Source organism: Scyliorhinus canicula, chromosome 4 (assembly GCF_902713615.1).
Source record: "Scyliorhinus canicula chromosome 4, sScyCan1.1, whole genome shotgun sequence".
In the NCBI taxonomy this organism is placed as follows: domain Eukaryota; kingdom Metazoa; phylum Chordata; class Chondrichthyes; order Carcharhiniformes; family Scyliorhinidae; genus Scyliorhinus; species Scyliorhinus canicula.
This window is the reverse complement of record NC_052149.1, coordinates 50,235,198-50,257,122: the sequence shown is the minus strand read 5'-3', so window position 1 is coordinate 50,257,122 and position 21,925 is coordinate 50,235,198. Positions and strand designations below refer to the sequence as shown.

The 21,925-nt window shown below is 43.1% G+C and overlaps 1 protein-coding gene across 2 annotated transcripts in view; it reads left to right on the top strand.

Annotated features, from left to right (window-relative positions):
* pomgnt1 (protein O-linked mannose N-acetylglucosaminyltransferase 1 (beta 1,2-)) overlaps positions 1-21,925 on the top strand; it is a 62,123-nt gene that overhangs the window by 14,401 nt on the left and 25,797 nt on the right. For both annotated transcript variants that reach the window (XM_038794204.1, XM_038794205.1), the window contains exons 3-9: positions 3,537-3,652; positions 5,050-5,115; positions 8,351-8,464; positions 18,951-19,068; positions 19,356-19,454; positions 19,983-20,110; positions 21,369-21,439. In XM_038794204.1, coding sequence (XP_038650132.1) covers positions 3,537-3,652; positions 5,050-5,115; positions 8,351-8,464; positions 18,951-19,068; positions 19,356-19,454; positions 19,983-20,110; positions 21,369-21,439 — 712 coding nt within the window. The remainder of the gene's footprint in view (positions 1-3,536; positions 3,653-5,049; positions 5,116-8,350; positions 8,465-18,950; positions 19,069-19,355; positions 19,455-19,982; positions 20,111-21,368; positions 21,440-21,925) is intronic.

The window sequence follows — 21,925 nt, the reverse complement described above, 5'->3', positions numbered from 1 at the left end:
CTGGAGAGAAGTCTGAGAGGTGACCTGATGGAAGTGTATAAAATTATTATTTATTTATTTTAAATAAATTTAGAGTACCCAATTATTTTTTTTCCAATTAAGGGGCAATTTAGTGTGGCCAATCCACATATCCTGCACATCTTTGGGTTGTGGGGGCGAAACCCACGCAAACACGGGGAGAATGTGCAATCTCCACACGGACAGTGACCCAGAGCCGGGATCGAACCTGGGACCTCGGCGCCGTGAGGCAGCAGAGCTAACCCACTGCGCCACCGTGCTGCTCGGAGGTGTATAAAATTATAAGGGACATAGGATGGACAGGAATGGATTTTTCCCCTTACTGGACAGGTCAATAAACAAGCGGCATAGATTTAAGGTAATGGGCAGGAGGTTGAGAGGAGATGTGAGGAAAGCTTTTTCACCCAGCTGGCGGTTGGATCTGAACCTCACTGCCTGAAAGGGTGGTAAAGGCGGGAACCCTCAACTGTTGAGAAGTATTTGGATCAGCACTTGAAATGCCATTGCATACAAGGCTATGGACCAAGTGCTGGTTGGCGTGGACGCGATGGGCCGAAGGGCCTCTTTCCGTGCTGTAAAACTGACTCTGACTCTATGACTCTGACATATGGCATTATGACTCTATAACATTATGTAATCTAACAGGAGTTCTGTAAAAATTTGACATCTCAGCTTTTCAATTTTACCTTCTAGAAGTGAACTCCAGTGTGTGTTTTAAAGGTTGCGTTTTATCCTGATGCCCATCCCCCTGTCAAATTAACTTTGACCCTCCCACACAGCACGAGCTAACCTTCCCACAAGGACAGTGGTCCCAGCTCTGTTGAGATACAACTTGCCACTTGAACAGGTCCCTCCTGCCCCAGTACTAAGCTTAATGTCTCGGGTATCTGAAGCACACACTCCTGCACCATTTCTCCAGCCGTGCACTCACCTGTCCAATCCTCCTCTTTCTCACTCACATGTGGCACTTCAAGTAATGCAGAGGTTAGTAACTTTGAGGTCCTGCTGTTTAATTTCTTCCTGAGCTCCTGGAAATCTGACTGCAGGATCTCAACCCTTCTTCCATTGTCATTAATTCCCACATCGATCACCGCTTCCTCTCTTCACCCACCAATTTATTTTTGAGAAATCCATATTGATGATATGGACGAGGGACTGAGTGTGATATATCCATGTTTGCTGACAGTTTCCCACTTCACTTTCTACTAACATGTGAAGAAGCTGCAAGGGGATATAGAGAGGTTAAGTTAGTGGGCAAGAAATTGGTAGATGGAGTATACTGTGGACAAAGCTGATATTTCCATTTTGGTAAGAGGAATAAAAGGGATTATTTTTGAAGAAATTAAAATCCGAGTAAATGTTTAGTATCAAGAGGGATTCCTTCATCAGTCACAGAAGGCAGGTACCACAACAAATTCAGCATGTCTGTCTTTGTTGTAATGGGGTTGAAATATACAAGAATAAGGAAGTTTTGCTGCAATTAATTATAAATTGATTAGCCCACACCAGGAATACTGTATAGAGTTTTGATTTTCTTACTCAAGGAAGGGTGTACTCCTTTAGAGGAGTGGGTGACGTGATGGGGAGGGAGACAAAACTGAGGTTCATTGAATTTATCCCTGGAGCGAGAGAATTGTTTTAGAAGGAGAGATTGAGTTAGACATTGAATTTACAGTGCAGAGGGAGGGCATTCGGCTCATTGAGGCTGGAAAGAGCACCCCACTTAAGCCCACACCTCCGCCCCATACCGGTAACCCAGAAACCGCACCCAAACTCTTTGGACAGTAAGGGCAATTTAGCATGGCCAGTCCACCTAACCTGCACGTCTTTGGACTGTGGGAGGAAACCGGAGCTCCCAGAGGAAACCCACGCAGACATTGGATTGGATTGGATTTGTTTATTGTCACGTGTACCGAGGTACAGTGAAAAGTATTTTTCTGCAAGCAGCTCAACAGATCATTCAGTACATGGAAGAAAAGGGAATTAAACAAAATTCAAGAAAATACAATAAAATACATGAGAATACATAATAGGGCAACACAAGATATACAATGTAACTACATAAGCATTGGCATCGGTTGAAGCATACAGGGTGTAGTGTTAATGAGGTCAGTCAATAAGAGGGTCATTTAGGAGTCTGGTGACATGAGGAGAACATGCAGACTCCACACATAGTGACCCAAGCCGGGAATCGAACCTTGGAACCTGGAGCTGTGAAGCGGCAGTGCTAACCACTGTGCTACCGTGCTGCACTTATTTGACTCAGCTGTAGCCTCTATAGTTTAGAAGAATGATCGGTGATTGCATTCTAAGAGGACGTGATAGGGAATGGGTGCAAAGAGGCAGTTTTCTTTGGCTGTTAAGTCTAGCCATAATATCAGTGATCGGCTATTTCAGACTGGGATGAGAAGTTTTTCCACCCAGACGGTTGTCAATCTTTGGAATTTTACAACCCAGAGAGCTGTGGATGCTCAGCCATTGAGTATATTTAAGAGTGATAGATTTTGGACTTAAGGGGAGCAATGAGTATGGGGATTGGGTGGGAAGGTAGAGTTGTAGTGGAATTTCAGACGTGGTTTAATTAAATGACGGAGCAGGCTTGAGAGGCCATTAAGCCTGCTCCTGCTCCAGTCTCTTAAACACTGCAGTTCATGTGGTGTAGGTTCCACAAGAATCCAATTTAGATAGGTTCATAAAACTGTAGTGTGCCTGTATGTCATTCTGTTTTATGCTGGTACTTTGGGTTGACCTAGTACCAGGTGTCATGGTGGCTATGTCATGCAGTTATCATGTGAAGATGTTTGCAATGAAGCATTATATGATTGTGCTGTAAGCAATGCCAGTTTGAGTGATCACCTTCAATTGAATAGCAAGAAGTAAGGCTGTTTGTTTTGATGTGATGCAGCAAACCTGCAGTAATACAGTCTTGGATTTCAAATTATTTACCAGAGCTTTCTTCATGTAGTTTGACCTTCTTAACCTCTCTTTGATGTCGTGGTTATGCTACTGGACCAATGATCCTGAGACCTGGACTAATAATCCAGAGATCAAGAGGGTTAAAACATTCCAGTTAGAGAATTTGAAGTCAGTACTTTTGTTTTAAATCTGGAAATCAATAGCTGGTCTCAGTAAAAATGACCGTGAAGCTGTCAGATTATTGGGGAAAAAAACTGGCTCACCTGTGTCCTTCAGCCATCCATGGATACCTGCCATCCTCAAAGTCTAGCCTATATGTCACTACAACCTCGCACCAAAGTGCTTGACTCCTAATGGCTTTCTAAAGTAGATTAGAAAGACTCTCCATTGTATCAAGCAGCTACCTGGAATAGCAGTTCAAGAAGTTGGCCCACCAGGGCTGTCAGCACAGGCAACAATGTTCATTTCTTGAGAATGAATGTTGCACAGCAATTTGCTAATGGCTTGGCTATTGTGTAAAACTCAGTTCTACCAATTTACTTGTCTACAGTTCTGTCTAATAAATTTGATTGAAAGGACTTATTATCATATTTCTGTGACAGATAATATCATTCCCAATATGGAAACTGCTCGAAGGCCATCCCATGGCCGAAAGGTCCTGGACATTGAAGTCTATTCCAGCAGGTCAAAGGTCTACGTTGCTGTTGATGGAACCACAGTAAGTACCTTTTCACTGCTTTATTTAACCTCCTCTATACATTGCTGCCCAACTATTGTATTGTTCTCAAGACTGATTTAGTGTACAAAAGGGAATAAGCATGGAAAGTCAAGTAGTTCTTTTGTCAGCAGGGGGTATTGTTAAAGTAAACCAATATGTCAGGAGTATTGAAGTTTGTAATTTGTTTGTGCTTTGTATCTGCTTCTGAGTGTTGCAAAGTAGCATTTCTTATTAAGAAATATATAGGAAATAAAAATAGAAAGTGCTGGAAACACAGCAGATCTGGCAGCGTCTGTGGAGCGAGAAACAAAGTTAACATTTTGAGACAAATATCTCCTCTTCAGAACTGTTAACTGGCGTCCCTATCACTGGACCAGTTAACTCAACATGGCAGTGGTCAAACCGTAGACCTTCCTGGTCACCTGACTGAACTGTTGAGGGAATGCTTTTTGTTCTGTTTGATGCTAGTTTAAAAAAGCTATTCCATGTTTGTTCAGCCTCAACATCACTACTGAGCAACTGATGAAAATTTAGTATTGGATGTTGTATTTCAAGTTTGTACTGCCAAGTGAGGTAAAGCAGCACCGGGCAGTGGGACACTTGTTCCACCAATGATTTCCAGGTCAGATCTAGTATAAAAGTTGGAAGATACCTGGCCAAGGCCAAAACAATATTTTATATCCTGTGAATTTTTCTTGTCATCTCCAGCTCCCTTTTTTGAGGAGATTGTCAAATTGCAAGTAGCTTTATGATGTCAACCCAGCTCCTCGTGTGTTGATTTCTGGTATTGCATACTGCTGTGAATTAAAACAATTGATCTAACCCCATTGTGTTGTACAGAACCTTTTTTAAACTAGTTTTAGTCTGGGGTCAAAATAAGTACAGGTATAGTAATTGGTGAGTGGGAAGGATCGAACAATTAGAGGAAGGTTGGTCGATGATATTTTAATTGTTCAGCTGCCTCATTCTGCTGTGGAGCCAGTATATTGCTGCCTACAGCTGACATTCCTGTAAACTGTTACAAATAACAACTGAATCACTTTCATTCCATATAGAATACCTATTTTATATGTAAAATAAGCATTTAATTTTATATTTTGGTTTGAAGAAACATTTGATAATAAAGAATAGCGATTCTTTATTGAAGCAATTCCAATAATTGGAATTCCACTAAAGATTTAAAAACATCTAATTCTATTATGTAGCAAGGCAAATGATTGAAAAGTACAAACTCCCTGGCAGCCTATCATGAAGGACATGCTGTTTGTTTCATTTGCAACCTGAGATAGTAACCTATTTGCCCAGTCACTTAGTGGATGGGGGAGAAGATCCCTCCTCTGGGGAGTCCTGTTGATTTCCTAGTTATATTAATGTACTTCCGTATTTTCCCATTTTAGGTTCTTGAGGATGAAGCCAAAGAGCAGGGTCGAGGAATACATGTTATTGTTTTGAATCAAGCTACAGTGAGTACACTGCAATAAGAAGATTGAAACTTCATCCACACATACCAGCATTTTGCACCCAGTTTCAAATAATTTTGGGGCATTTAAGAGACAGTTCCGACTGTACTGTGGGAATATATGACACAATTCAGAAAATATTGGCATATATATAACATAATTCAGACAATATTGGGGCATATATGACAATTCAAGCACTATTGGTCAAACTCTTTGGGTTCAATGGACAATACAGATCAACTGGTAAAAGAGTAGAGTTTGCCTTTTGCCCTCCAAACAAAATAAAATTTAAACATGAAGAAAGTCTTGGATCCTTTCAACAATACAAATTGCAGGGCAGCATGGTAAAAGTGTGTCCAATTATCATAGAATCGTAGAATTTGCAGTGCAGAAGGAGGCCATTCGGCCCATCGAGCTGATGCCGGCCCTTGATAAGAGTACTTTACTTAAGCCCATGCCTCCACCCTATCTCCGTAAACCAGTAACCCCACCTAACCTTTTGGACACTGAGGGGCAATTTAGCATGGCCAGTCCGCCTAACCTGCACATCTTTGGACTGTGGGAGGAAACCGGAGCACATGGAGGAAATCCACGCACGTTCTGGGACAATGTGCAAACTCCACACAGACAGTCACCCGAGGCTGGAATTGAACCTGGGTCCCTGGAGCTGTGAGGCAGCATTGCTAACCACTGTGCCATCGTGCCGCCCTTTATGAAGGGATGGATAGGACCAGATAGGGTAGAGAGGAACAAACTGCTCCAGTAATTCAATTAATAATGCGGGGCCATGGATATAAGTTTACATCTAAGATTCAGAACCGAGAATGAGGAAAAAATTGTGAGGCTGTAGACGTCACTTGCAGGTTTAATGTTGAGGCAAAAATTGTCAACATTCAAGATTTAAGTTTGAAAGATTTTGGGGGGGCAGTGGGAAGAATGGATTGTAGGTGCAGGTGGGTGCATTTCTTCAGAACAGTGTTTTTCAAACTTTTTTTCCAGGGACCCATTTTTACCAACCGGCCAACCTTTGGGACCCAACCCAGCCGACCTTCGCAACCCACGCCAGCCGTCCTTCGCGGCCCCCTTCACGGCCACACCGGCCGGCCATCACGGCCCACGCCAGCCGACCTTCGCGACCTACCATTTTCTCTTACCTTGTTTGCTTCTGACAAAAATGGAGGAAATGGTTTTGGGTCCCTTTGGCCCTCGTACACGCTCCTCCAATGGAACCTGTGGATGAAGGTGAAGCCTTCTGGTGTCGGAAAGTATGGAGTCACCATCTGTCCAAAGTTCTGCATTGTTTTCCTGTAAAATTTTATCAAATAAACCCCCCCCCCGAACTTGTAAAAAAAAATGAATAAAATAAATGAAAAAAATAAAAATAAAATGAATAAAATAAATGAATAAACCCCCCCCCCCAAACTTGTAAAGCAAAAAGCTGCGATCGTTTAAAAAAAAGCGGCTGCACTGCGCATGCGTGCCCGATCAACGGTACGCATGTGCAGAGTTTTGCGCATGCGTGCTGATAATTTGGCCGTATGCGCAGTGCGGCCGCATTTCTTTACATGTTCACGGCCATTTTGAAGGCTGCTTGCAGCCGGTGTTATTAACGTTATTAGGACCCTCCTGACACCCGCCTGCGACCCACCCGCAGGTCGTGCCCCCGGGTTTGACAATGCCAGCTTTAGAATGATTTGCTCATGAATTCCTGCAGGAACTGTTTGAACATGGAAACAGGCTCTGGATTACTATGTGATAACCAAACTCCTCTCAGTCAGTGACAGTAATTATTCAAATACTATTTGCTTGTGAAGTAAAAAGGTGCATTCTATAAGATACTTTTGTGAAAATAAAACTTTTATTTTCATATAATATCCTTCATATCCTCACAATGTCCCCAGCATGCTTCACCACCAATGAGTTCCTTTTGAGAGAGATTATGAAGCAGTGCCTAAAGCACAACCTTTTCATTCACTGGCAACAATGTAAATACTAGGATATTGCCAAGTATATTCAGCTTTGATGAAGTAATGCTCTACAAAAATAATGTTCAGTTCAAACCCTCTAATTAGAAGGCTTGCCTGGAAAAATGACAGAGCTTGGCAAAATTACTCTTTGGAGTGTTAGACCAAGGTGCATGCAAACTAGTGAAAGGCAGACAACCAATTTGGACTGGATCTGTTTTGAAGGAATGTTTTTGGGGGGTTATTATTGTGTTCACAAAGACTACGTTTGGGAAATCCTCTTGTATCTGGCACTGTTTTGTCACTAATTTCATTGGTGTGGGGGGGGGGGAGAAGCTTCAAATATACAGTTGGAGCATAAGTGAAAACTGGAAGCAGTAAAGGAGCTGATTAACCAGTGATCTCCGCTGAGAGCGAGCCAATAGCAACTCAGTTGAAATGGGCTGCACAACGTTAATGTTTATGGAAAAATAAGAAATTAAAATGGGAAGGAAAATAATGTACATAATCAGAAATATTTCTGGCATCAATTGGTGTTTTAATGTTGTTGATGTGAACCCAAAATCTGTATTTTTCCTTTAGTCTTAATTTGTTGAGACGCTCTTGAAAACTGTTTTGGCCCGATATTCCTGAATTTGCTATATTGCCAGAATTTTTCCCAGTAATACCCAACATTGTTCAGAATAAGTACGATATGTGGTAATGTTGATTGCACCACTGTTGGCAATTAACTCAAATGTGGAAATAATTTGAAAGCAGATTTCTGCAATCAACATTCGTACTAAATATCTCTCCAATTTATGGCTGTGTGTATCCAATGTGTAACTGCATTGATCTTTGTGGTGTTAATTGCTCTATACTTGTCTTGCAATCAGACCAGCCACTACGGATGCAGATCTCAAAATTAGAGTTCTTGAATTTAATTTTGGAGACTCCAAATAATCTTATACCCCAACTCAAATGTGGATTTGTTGAAAGAATAATTTAAAACAGTTGGAAACTAAGTGGTTGCAGTAATTGTTTTACAGAATGGACAGGGGACACCTTGTCTTAATGAAAAGAAACTCTTTCTCCACATATAAGGAAAACCTCCCTTAAACATTTCACTTTCACACATTTTGCCTTTTTAACGAGTACAAAACTAGTATGTTCGAAAGTATGAAAAAACTCGACTGATAAGGCTTGAATACGTAAATATTTTTGAAATCTTAACTAATAGCTTCCTGCAATTACTGATGGTGCTAATGATAGCGAATGATTATTTTTATGAACAGGGTCATGTGATGGCCAAACGTGTGTTTGATACATATTCACCCCATGAAGATGAAGCAATGATCCTATTCTTAAATATGGTCTCTCGAGGAAGAATCCTTCTCTTTACTATCAAGGTCAGTGTATTCTCACAACCTCCAGATAGACATAAAAGATACTAAAGATCTGAACATGTTTGGCTATTTTTTTACTTTTTAATTTTGTTTGAAGATAACATAGATACATAAAAGATAGGAGTAGGAGGAGGCCTTTTGGCTCTTCGAGCCTGCTCCGCCATTCATCACGATCACGACTGATCATCCAATAGCCTAATCCTGCTTTCTTCCCATAGCCTTTGATCCCATTCTCCACAAGAGTTATATCTATGCTATATCTAGCTGCCTCTTAACCACTTTATAGTTGCTAAGAGAGCAAAATAGAACAGTCTCCTGTGATTTGCAAAGTTGGGTACACCCAAAAAAAATCAATTATTTGATCTTGGAAAATATATGCAAGATTAGATATAAAACAAACACTGGAATTGGCTCCTGTATAACATTGGCAAAGATTTCTGGATCTTGTGCAATTTATTTTCCAAATTGCGTTGATGGGCTTGCCTTGGGTTGCTTGAATCTGCCACAAGGATGCCAGCGTGATGAATCTGTATCTGTTGTTTGACCTTACAATGTCTTCTCCCAGCAACACAGGCATTACATTCTTATTAATTTTAACTTATTACATAGCGGTAATGGAACCATATAATGGTTACAGCACAGAAGGAGGCCATTTGACCTAATGTGTCCCTATTGTGCATAAACACCTCACCTAGTCTCACTCTCCTGCCTTCTTACCAGCTTGGGGGTCACCTAACTAATAGTGAGTTTTTTTAGCCTAATCTCTGGCTAGAGTAGTTCTTTAACGTCTCTGAATTCCTGTCATCATAATTACTTCCTTGTTGCCATCTCCCCATCTCTCTTGCTCTCCTTATTCTGCATTCATCATTCTGCTCAGTCACATTGATAGAATCCCTTCAGTGCAGAAGGAGGCCACTCGACCCATCAAGTCTGCACCGATCCTCCAAAAGAGCACCCTACCTAGGCCCACGTCCCCGCCCTATCCTCATAACCCAGTAACTGCACTTAATGAACAAGCAAATTACTGTGGATGCAGGAATCTGAAACGAAAGGGAAAATGCTGGAAAATCTCAGCAGGTCTGGCAGAATCTGTAGGGAGAGAAAAGAGCTAACGTTTCGAGTCCGATGACTCTGCACTTAATCTTTTGGACATTAAGGGGCAATTTAGCATGGCCAATCCACCTAACCTGCACATTTTTGGACTGTGTGCGGAAACTGCAGCAGCCGGAGGAAACCCATGCAAGGAGAATGTACAAACTCCACACAGACAGTCACCCAAGTTGGGAATCGAACCTAGGTCCCTGGTGCTGTGAGGCAGCAGTGATAACCACTGCGCCACCGTTCCGCTCACGCACGTTCCATCCCGCTTCTCTGATCTTGTCAAAAATACCATGTTCGATTCTCCAATTAATTCTTTAGCGATTTAATGTTAGCAAATCTGTATGATGCATCTTGTTGCTCTTATCTGGTGATAATACTTTAGGTACATCTAATGTACTAATAATGAGCAAATTTTAATTTTCTTCAGAAAGGCCAAGTCTGTATTTGTCAAAGCTTCTGAAAACAATAGTGGTCAGACGATCTAGAAAAGGGACTAGATTAGTTTCTGGTTTAGTTATAAGATTCAACCATAATTACTCATTTGCTGCTGTGACTGCCACCATGAAAAAGCCACAAATGTAAAATGAAGCCTTCCATTTGCATGTATTTTGGGTGAAAGAAAGAGTTATGATGGAACTTTGTTCTTCGCTGTGAACTAGATCTGTTGATAAATGCAAATTACTGCGGATGCTGGAATCTGAAACACAAACAGAAAATACTGGACAATCTAAGCAGGTCTGACAGCATCTGTGGAGAGAGAAGGGAGCTAACGTTTCGAGTCTGGATGACTTTGACAAAGAATCATCCAGACTTGAAACATTAGATCTGTTGTACATCGTTCCCGCTCCTGACTTTAAGTAGCTTCAATTGTTTTTCTATTAAATCTTGTCTTTTAACTGACCCGAAAGCTATTCAACCAGGTCACGATACGAAACTGTAACTTGGACCAATCCATTTTACACACTAATGTCTGAGTTTTCGTCACTAATAGAACATAGAACAGTACAGCACAGAACAGGCCCTTCGGCCCTCGATGTTGTGCCGAGCCATGATCACCCTACTCAAACCCACGTATCCACCCTATACCCGTAACCCAACAACCCCCCCCCCTAACTTTACTTTTTTTTTCTAGTAAATAGATCTTTTCTATAATTTCCAGAAATCTTCTGGATCCACTTGTATGAAATTCTAAAATGCTGCGATATGCATCACTGATGAGAATGGTTGGAGTTCAAACCCGCACTCTTACTGACTAGGCTATTGTTTAATTTTGCCAGAAAACAATGAGATTTGCATTTGCTTCTCCCTGCTTTAATTCAGACGTGATTATCCAGCAGAGGGTGCTACATACACACTAATAAATGCACATGTTCTATGTAGAAGACAAACTTAATTTGAACCTATGTTGGAGGTCTCTATACTGCTATAGCCTGAAACTCGGTACAACACAGGTCAATCTTGGACCCCAAAATAATCATTTAAATTGAATTTGCCCAGTGTGGTACTAAACCACACAAGTCAAAGGAGACTTTCATCCAAATATCTGAGCTCTGCTGAGACAGCAATAACGGCATTGACCTGAGTTATGAAAGAAGCAAACCAGTTAGTGTTGCTGCTGGCTGTTCAGTAACTCCTACAGGACAGTGGATATATATGTAGGCATTAGGTAATGATAGGAATGGACGCAGTTATGACACCCCACATGCATGAAGAGACGACAAGTATTGTCTGGTGAGTTTTTTATATATTTTTATTCTGAAAATTTTCAATTATAACAATCAAAATGCTCAAACAAATTTATACAATTTTAATAAATATATCCCCAAGCCCCAGCCCCACCTATCTTGAATGTACCCAGAACCCACCCACTGCCCCTCTCCCCCCCCCCCCCCCCCCCCCCCCCCCCAATTGCTGGAGGCAACCAACTCCTTGAGGAAGGTAATGAATAGCAGCCATCTGGAGTAAACCCCTCCTCCGATCCCCTTATTGCAAATTTTATCAAATCCAGAAATTCCGACAAATCCCCCAACCAAGATGATGCCTTGGGCAGTGGCAGTGCCCTCCATCTGAGCAACACGCACCTCCGGGCTATTGGAGGCGAAGGCCAAGGCATCAGCCTTCTTCGCCTCATGCAGCCTGAGCAAGTCCAACACTCCAAAGATCGCCACCATTCAGCACAGCCCCACTCTCAACTCCCAAAATTAATGACTGAACGAGTACGCCACTACAGTAACTGATTTCATTAGTAAGTGTGCAAAAGACAGTGTGCCAAAGAAACAAATCTGCCTGTTTCCCAACCGGAAACCCTGGATGAACAGGGATATCCACTGCTTGCTGAAGCCTAGGTTTGAGGCATTCAAGTCAGGCGACCCTGACCTATACAAAACCTATACCCTGACCTGACCTATACAAAAAAGCCAGATATGATCTAAGGAGATCCATCAAAGATGCCAAAAGATAATACCGGACCAAGCTCAAGCCCCAGGCTAGCCACACAGACCCTGCCGACTATGGCAAGATCTGCAAGATGTAACGGGCTACAAGATGAAGACATGTAAAATCACCGGCTCCAATGCACCCCTCCCTGATGAGCTCAACGCATTCTATGCCCGCTTTGAGCAAGAGGTCAGCGGATGGGCACTCGGGTCTTGCGCGGATCAGCTGGCGGGGGTACTTACGGACATCTTCAACCACTCTTTACAACAATCTGAGGTCCCTATCTGCTTCAAGAAGTCGACCATCATACCTGGACCAAAATAAAAGCTAAGCAGCGTGCCTTAATGACTATCGTCCAGTGACTCTGACATCCATCATCATGAAGTGCTTCGAAAGGCACGAATCAACTCAAGCCTCCCGGATTGCCATGATCCACTACAGTTCGCCTACCGCTGCAACAGGTCCACAGCAGACACCATCTCCATGGCCCTGCACTCTACCCTGGAACACCTAGATAACAAAGACACCTATGACAGACTCCTATTTATCGACTATAGCTCAGCCTTTAACACCATCATTCCTATGAAACTCATCTCCAAACTCCTTGGCCTTGGCTCTTCCCTCTGCGACTGGATCCTGAACTTTCTAACCCACAGGCCGCAATCAGTAAGGATAGGCAACAGCACCTCCCCCACAATCATCCTCAACACCGGTGCCCCACAAGCCTGTGTCCTCAGCCCCCTACTGTACTCTTTGTACACCCATGACTGTGTAGCCAAATTCCCCTCCAACTCAATTTTCAAATTTGCTGATCACACCACATTCGTGGGTCGGATTTCAAACAATGACAAGACATGAGATAGAGAATCTGGTGAACTGGTGCGATGACAATAATGTCTCCCTCGAGCGAGCATTTGCAGGCAATTAAGTCTTTACAGATCCAGAGATAGGGGTAACCCCAGGTTAAAGAGGTGTGAATTGTCTCAAGCCAGGACAGTTGGTAGGATTTTGCAAGCCCGGACTGCAATCAACCGGGACCTGGGATTCATGTCGCATTACATTCATCCCCCACCATCTGGCCTGGGCTTGTGAAATCCTACCAACTGTCCTGGCTTGAGACAATTCACACCTCTTTAACCTGGGGTTACCCCTATCCCTGGATCTGTAACGACTTAATTACCTGCAAATGCTCGCATTCTAAGCATTGTGTGGCATCTTTGAATTTGTCTATATATATGTTTCTGGAGCATATCTCTTCATCCACCTGAGGAAGGAGCAGTGCTCTGAAAGCTAGTGTTTGAAACAAACCTGTTGGACTTTAACCTGGTGTTGTAAGACTTCTTACAATAATAAATCAAATGAAAAAAAATTAAAATGACATTGTTTCGTAGAAGGAAGCCGAGAACGTAACCAGTTTAAGGCAAGAACAAAATGTAAGCGAGTGGTTCGCTGGTCCCCTCGCACAACTCCCATTTATCCTCCACACCTGGGAAGAACCTACTTATATGTGCCTTGGTTAAGTGTGTCCTATAGAATTCATAGAATTTACAGTGCAGAAGGAGGCCATTCGGCCCATCGAGTCTGCACCGGCTCTTGGAAAGAGCACCCTACCCAAGTTCAACACCTCCACCCTATCCCAATAACCCCACCCAACACTAAGGGCAATTTTAGACACTAAGGGCAATTTATCATGGCCAATCCACCTAACCTGCACATCTTTGGACTGTGGGAGGAAACCGGAGCACCCGGAGGAAACCCACGCACACACGGGGAGGATGTGCAGACTCCGCACAGACAGTGACCCAAGCCGGAATCGAACCTGAGACCCTGGAGCTGTGAAGCCATTGTGCTATCCACAATGCTACCGTGCTGCCCTAATATGTACCACTTTAAACCTAAACAAACTCTGCCTTGCACACAAGGAGGTAAAATTGACCCTATGCAGAACCTCGCTCAACACCTACCCCTGTTCCAAAACCAACCCAATTTATCCTTCCATTTCCCCTTTACTTGCTCCAGAGAAGCTTTCTCTATCACCATCATCTGCCCATATATATCTGATATCCTCCCTTCCCCTATCTCATCACGAGACAGCACCTTAACCAGAAGTGAAGGCACAGGCAATCGTGGAAACAAAGAAAGTTCCTGACGCACAAAATCCCGCACCTGCAAATATGTAAAAACATTCCCTCCCGGGATTTGGAACTTCTTCTCCAGCCCAGCAAACCACCCTCCAAGAATAAACCTCTTCGCCACCTCCCTTTCCCAGTTCTTATATGACAAATCCATCCTAGCTGATATAAACCCTGTGGTTTCCCCAGTAGCACCATACATCCTAATTTACAGTTTTGTCTGAATTGATTCCATACTGTCCTAATGTTGGCTGACAACTGTCGGCCCTTAACAAAACCTGTCTGATCCTCAGAAATTACCCCCGGCATGCACCCCTCCAAACGGGTTGCCAGCACCTTAGCCAACAACTTTGTTTCAGCATTCAACAGAGAGATAAGACCATAAGACATAGGAGCAAAATTAGGCCACTTGGCCCATCGAGTCTGCTCCGCCATTCAATCATGGCTGATATTTTCTCGTCCCCACTCTCCTGCCTTCTCCCCATAACCCCTGATCCCCTTATTGATCAATAACCTATCTATCTCTGTTTTAAAGACACTCAGTGATTTGGCCTCCACATCTTCTGCGGCTAAGAGTTCCACAGATTCACCACCCTCTGGCTGAAGAAATTCCTCCTCATCTCTGTTTTAAAGGATCATCCCTTTAGTCTGAGATGGTGTCCTCTGATTCTAGTTTTTCCTGCAAGTGGAAACATCCTCTCCACGTCCACTCTATCTAGGCCTCGCAGTATCCTGTAAGTTTTGATAAGATCCCCTCTCATCCTTCCAAACTCCAATGAGTACAGACCCAAAGTCCTCAAACGTTCGTCATACGACAAGTTCTTCATTCCAGGGATCATTCTTGTGAACCTCCGCTGTACCCTTTCCAAGGCCAGCACATCCTTCCTAGATTTTTTTTTTTTTTTTAATAAATTTAGTGTACCCAATCATTTTTCCAATTAAGGGGCAATTTAGAGTGGCCAATCCACCTAGCTTGCACATTTTTGGGCTGTGGGGGCGAAACCCACGCAAACACAGGGAGAATGTGCAAACTCCACACGGACAGTGACCCAGAGCCGGGATCGAACCTGGGACCTCAGCGCCGTGAGGCCGCAGTGCTAACCCACTGCGCCACCATGCTGCCCTACATCCTTCCTAGATATGGAGCACCAGAACTGCTCACAATACTCCAAATGGGGTCTGACCAGAGCCTTATACAGCCTCAGAAGTACATCCCTGGCCTTGTATTCTAGCCCTCTTGACATGAATGCTAACATTGCATTTGCCTTCTTAACGACGGAACCTGCACATTAACCTTAAGAGAATCGTGAACAAGGACTCCCAAGTCTCTTTGCGCTTCTGCTTTCTGGAGCATTTCCCCATTTAGAAAATAGTCTATGCCTAGATTCTTCCTACCAAAGTGCATAACCTCACACTTTTCCACATTGTATTTCATTTGCCACTTCATTGCCCACTCTCCTAGCTTGTCCAAGTCCTTCTGCAGCCCCCTTGCTTCCTCAATACTACCTGTCCCTCTACAGATCTTTGTATCATCAGTAAACTTAGCAACAGTGTCTTCAGTACCTTCTTCCAGATCATTAATGTAATTGTGTGCCTATAATGACCCATAATCCATGGGATCTTTATCTTTTTCAAGATTAAGGAGATTGATGCCTGCACCTGTGTGGCCGGCAACAACCCCGGGACAGAGAATCATTAAACATGTTCCCAAAACAGTCAACTGTTAATAAAATTCCACAGGGAATTCGTCAGGGCCCTGTGCCTTCCCAGACTGCATTGAACGAATACAGTTCATAATTTCCTCCAGCTCGAGCAGTGCCTCCAGCTCCTGCCCTTTCCACCCGGTACCGGGAAGACCAGCCCATCCAGAAACTACCATAGACGAGTCTTCCTCCAGGGTCTCAGACTTGTATATCCCCGGCAAAAGGTCTCAAAAACCCTATTGGTCCACTCTGGAGCAGAAACCTGCCCTCCTGAGTCCTTAACCTGGATTACCTTCCGAGGGGCCATCTGCCGCCTCAGCTGGTGAGCCTATAAATGGCTGGCTTTATCTCCGTACTCGTAAAACGTCGCTCTCGCACCCCGAAGCTGGCTCACCGTCTTCTCCATCGACACCATCTCTAACTCCATCTGAAGCTTCTTCCTTTCTGATGTTGGGGCCGCAGAGTATTGACGGTCCACCTCCAGGATGGAATCCACCACCTCTGCCTCTCCGCCCTATCAAACTTATCTCTATGAGCTTTAAACAAAATCATTGCAGGAGTAGACCCGATGCACATGCAAAAAGAAGGAAAACTCCTTCTCCCTTCGGTATCTAAATCTCCATGGGTCCCCCAATCTGTTCCATGAATACTAGCAGCTCCTTTGCCACCCCCAATGTTATAAAGGATTTTGGGCTCGACCTATCCAGCCTAGTGTCCAACACAAAATTAATGCTGTGCCCCCCCCCCCCCCCCCATAATCAACTGAAGCAAGTCGTGCTTAGAGATGACCGTCACCACCTTAATGAAGTCTGTGCATATACATTCACTAAGACCACATGAGTGCCTGGCAACTCTCCAATCACTATCACACATCTCCCCTCCGAGTCTGCCTTAATATTAGCCACCGGAAAGGTCATCCTCCCAATAATCAGCACCGCGGTCCCCCTCGTCCTGCCATCAAAACTCGAGTGGCACACTTGCCCCACCACCTTTCCACAGTCATCTGGTCCTGAACTCTGCGATCTGTCTTGTACAAGAAAACCAGATCCGCCTTCAAACTGCTTAGATGAGCAAACACCCGGGATCTTTTAACTGGCCCATTTAACCAGCCCATTTATCCTCCTCGCGTTCCATGTAACCACCCTGATTGGGGGCCTCCCTTGCCTACCCGCAAGGAAGTCCGCCAAGGCCCCAACTTATACCGGTTCCAAACCCACCCAAGATGGCCGCCTTCCCCCCTTCCCCACCCCCCACAGACCATAAATAAAGAAACCCTCATCTTCAGCAATCTCCCCTCCCCCAGTCCTCCATGCCCCCTGTTCCTCATATCGTCCAGACATCGTCGCCGGAGCAGAAACAAAAACTTACAAATTACACCACTTTTCTCTCCAAACAACTCCAGTTAAACGGGCAAAAAGGGCCAAAACCAAATCCCCGAGCGGAAGCCACCTTATTTGTGCCCGTTCACCTCCTAGCCGCAACCAGAAGTCAAATGATGACTATTTTTATGGCTGAATGTGATGAATCTAGACCGTTGCACTCTAAATACAGCCGCACATCCCCCTCCTCTCAACTGTGCTAGTACACTTCCAACTTTTCTTTCTTCTGCAAACGTAGCCACAAATGCCCCCACTATCCCAAACTACAAACAGTCTAAAAAACTTATTTGGCTGATTTTACGGTGTGCTTGCTTTATTTATTTGTTTTTTGAGCACAAGGACATGGAACTGTAGATCTATGCACGTAATATTGGCCCTAGACACCGTATGAGTGGGCCCAATGGATACACAGCCCAGGCTGGGAAGAAATGCTGGTTGGCCTGGGAAACAAAATCATGCGCTTTTGAGATCTGCTCCCTAATGCCATGTTATAGCAGAATTCCAGTGTAGTAAGATGCGCCTGTCCTTAAAGTGTGAACTTGAATCTTGGTCTGGATGTAACTGAAAAGCTTGTTTCTCAAACTCATTAATGTAACTGCTGATTCACTCATTGTTTGTCCTCTCAGTGCATTTACTCATCAATGCAGCCAGATAATTCCTATTGGGTAAAGGGGGTGGGAGCAGGAAGATTTATGAATATCTGTGGATAGGAATTTATGCAAGATAACCTCTGCCCTTGGTGATGCTTTACATCAAGTACATTTGTTGGGTGGGAGAGGAAAGCAAGGGGAAAGAAGATTTTATTTATTACACAAAAGCCCAGTTTGCATAAATACTTCTACGCTAGGTGCTGATTTTGACCACACTATTGGTATAAGTGCACAAAAGACACCAGCTGAGGTGCAGACATTCTCGATTGGGTTAATGCGCAAGATGAGAAGATAGCGGTTATTCCATCGTTTGGGCTTAATGTCTATTTCGGTCAGACTTCAGTTTTCTCAGGCTGGGTAGAAAATTGGTTTTATTGAAATTTAAGCTTAAACAATGAAAATCAAAGTAAGCTATATTTATACCCTGTATCCTTTCCCCAGCAGTTTATACCAGATACAATGCCATTTTTACTGCTTGTACCTTGGATGTTCTTTTTGACCACAAGTCTTGTTCTATCAAGAATTATTTTATAATGGGCAGCACGGTGTCCTAGTGGTTAGCACAACCGCCTCACGGCGCTGAGGTCCCAGGTTCGATCCCGGCTCTGGGTCACTGTCCGTGTGGAGTTTGCACATTCTCCCTGTGTCTGCGTGGGTTTCACCCCCACAACCCAAAAATGTGCAGAGTAGGTTGATTGGCCACGCTAAATTGCCCCTTAATTGGAAAAATAATTGGGTAATCTAAATTTATAAAAAAAAAAGAATTATTTTATAAATGGAGCAGATTTATTTTCCTAATGTGGCCCCACTCTTGAAGGACTTCACAATTTAAGCATACAGAAATAGGTTGGGAGAAAACCCAGTTTCTTGAGATAAGTGTGTGTATCCACAGAAAAGTGACATTGCAAGGGGTGCATAAGGAATTGCCGTTGGGGATGTGACTCTGAGGTCAAGTATCATTTATATTGCTGTGTTCCATTCATCATTTCAATTTTCTGTACCTGTCAATGGATGCACTGTGGGAAAGAACTGATCTTTTCTTCTCTTCTCTCTTCCCCCCCACCCCACCCTCAAACTTTTTGGTGCAGGATGAGGGATCCTTCCATTTGAAAGACACAGCCAAAAGCCTACTAAAAGGACTGGGTAGTCAGATTGCCTCATCGCTTAGTTGGCGAGACATGTGGACTTTTGTGGTAAAGAAAGGAGGTGTAGTATATGTACATTTATATTCAAATCTGATATGAACAAACTTTGATTTATGCTATAAAAAAATGTTGTGAAGATTAAACCAAGAATAAAATGGTGAAAATTTGTAACATTGATTCACTGAACCAGGGTTGTACACGATTTGTTTTAGATTCATTGTCTACACTGGCTTGTTAGTAATACTGGAGCACTTAACATTTTTGCAGTTAACAAGTGCAGTAACAATAAATGCCCGATTGAAAATTACTTGAAATCTGACTTTACAAAGTTCAACGTTTTATTATTAGGTCAAGTATATGGTGAGAAACATTCAAAGTCTCCAGCTTTAGCCACCTGGGGCGATCCTGTTTTACTGAAGACAGAAGTCCAGCTAAGCTCTGCTGAAGGTGAGTTTTTATATTTCATTTTTAAAAATACTTCCAAGGATAAGGTCTAAGCCTCACTGCCGTCCAGTGTAATCCTCTTTATGCAGATCCCATTATCATCTTAATTGTCGATTTTTTTTTCTAAAACATAGAAAGATAAAATAACCTTTGGGAAATGTTTGATGAAACCATAATAATAAAAACAAATTGAGAAACTCCATTGAAGGACCAAGACTCTCTTGAGTATAGTGTACCCCAAGTGAAACAGGTGGCAAGTTGAGCACAATCTTTTCAAAACTGGGAATGTTTTTGCCACTTTTATATTAAATGTTTAACTACATTTTTAAGGACTTTTTTAGAGGTCATGTAATTTTAGCAGTACTACTGAGATGTCCCTCTCGCCGTTAGAAGTACCTTTTTGTACTAGCAATGAGCAGGCTCTGAAGGAAATAAATGTCAATATATCCTGAATCAGTTGCTTGGCGAGAGATGCCACAGAACATCAACAGTATTGTTAAAAGTTTGTGTGTATTTTTTTCTTATTTAAAGATGCTGAATGTCACTGGGCACACACGGATGCCAATTGGAGGAGGAAGACTTTCTGCAGCAAAGTTGAAGGATATGGGAGCATTTGCAGCTGTAAGGATCCAGCTCCTATCGAATTTAACCCTGAACCTGTAAGTTTATTTTTCTTGAATTGTTTTATTATGCGATGCTTTCACTGTATTCAGTCAGTCAATTAGTTGATTCCATGTGACCGTTTTGGTTGCAATCGGTTTGGTTTGATGATTGGATCAGCACCAGCTAGTCTAGAAGTAGTTGGCCTGGTTGTTCACTGAATAAATCTGATCATACCAGGCAGTCTTGACTTGTTGATCAGCCGGGTGAGCATGTAGTCATCCTAGCAGATACTTCCATTCAGCACTCTGAGAAATTCCCCTGTCTGAAGGAGTAGGTGGTCATAAGTGAGGCAATTAATAAAAAGAGAAACCTGGTTGAGAACAGAGCTGGAAAATCTTCATAAGCTGTTGCTGTGGACCGGTGACCCAGCAAACTGATTTGAAGCAATTTTGTCTTGCAAGCTTTCTCCCTCGCCTCTCTGTGGTTCAGGGAAGTATATCCATAATGAAACCACTCCGGTTGGGAATGCAGAGGAAAATCATGAGCGTTACCCATGTCCTCCCAGACTCTGCTGTTTAATCATAGTTTAGATAACTTTTCCGGTTTTTTTTTGCAAGCTGCTCATCTTCCTGTCGGTTTCATAAACGTTGCCCAGCAAGCACGATTCTTTATTTTTCTCTTGATCTTGTCCCATGTAGTAATTCCTCTGAAGGCGAAGTAAACGCCACTGGCAGGCAGCTTTGCTGGTGCAAGTTACAGCTTCAGACTTCGAATTGCTCCTCAGTACTAGTTCTAAGACTTTTCAGTTAAAAAGTATTTGGGTGTGGTGCATTGTAGCAGCAATAAAAAGAGATTGATTTACATGCTGCTAAGTTACGTTCCTTCAGTCATGCTTTCATGTGTTTGCATAAAAAAGAGACAAAGGCTTTTCTCTTGAAGGAGATTAATTTACCAGGCGAGTTATTTCTCTGGCATTACTGAGCAATTTCTGCTGGCAGGGTCCGTGTAACATTGAAACTGACCTAGCAGCAGGTCAGCTACAGGGAGTGTTTGATATGGGTGGGGAAAGAGACTGAGTTTCCCCACCCTATTGCTTTCTTTCTCTTGCTGTGGGAGACACAAACCATTGGGATATGAGAGTGATTTAATATAATCAACAAGAGAAATGGAAGGTGAAGAGAGGAGTTAATATTTTAATACAAGCCGAAATATCAGAACTGTTGCAAATTATCATCTGGTGAAATTTAATTTCCCGTTCAAAAGGGAACCTTTGGTAACTGGAGTATGTTTGAGCGTTGTGCTTTAATTTTGCAGTTAAAAGATAACAAAGTTTATGAAGTTCCAGTGGCAGTGATAGCTGGTAACAGGCCTAACTACCTTTACAGGTGAGATGCAATGATAGCATTGTTACTTTTGGCTTCACATCATGTCCGTAACATGATGTATTATGACTTTTTGTTTGCTTACTGGACGTTTTGTTTTGGATTGTGCAATTCTTTCATATTCTATTCAAGCTCAACGTTGGCAATAAATGCTTTTTGCAAAGTACATAGAAACATAGATAAAAAATAGAAGCAGGAGGAGGCCATTCGGCCCTTCGAACCTGCTCCACCATTCATTATGATCATGGCTGATCATCAAGTTCAATCCCTTATCCAAAATCGTGTTTGGCGCTGGGGCGGAGAATCGAATTTCCCGACGGAATCGGGCCTGGCGCCGCTCCAGTGATTCTCTGGGACCCGAATATCCACGTGTTCATGAATTACGCCACGCGGTTGGTGGGCCATTGCCAGAGGCCTGGCCAGCAATACTCAGCTCCCGACCGGCCGAGTTCCCGACGGCGTGGAACTAACATGGTGTGGCCGGTCGGG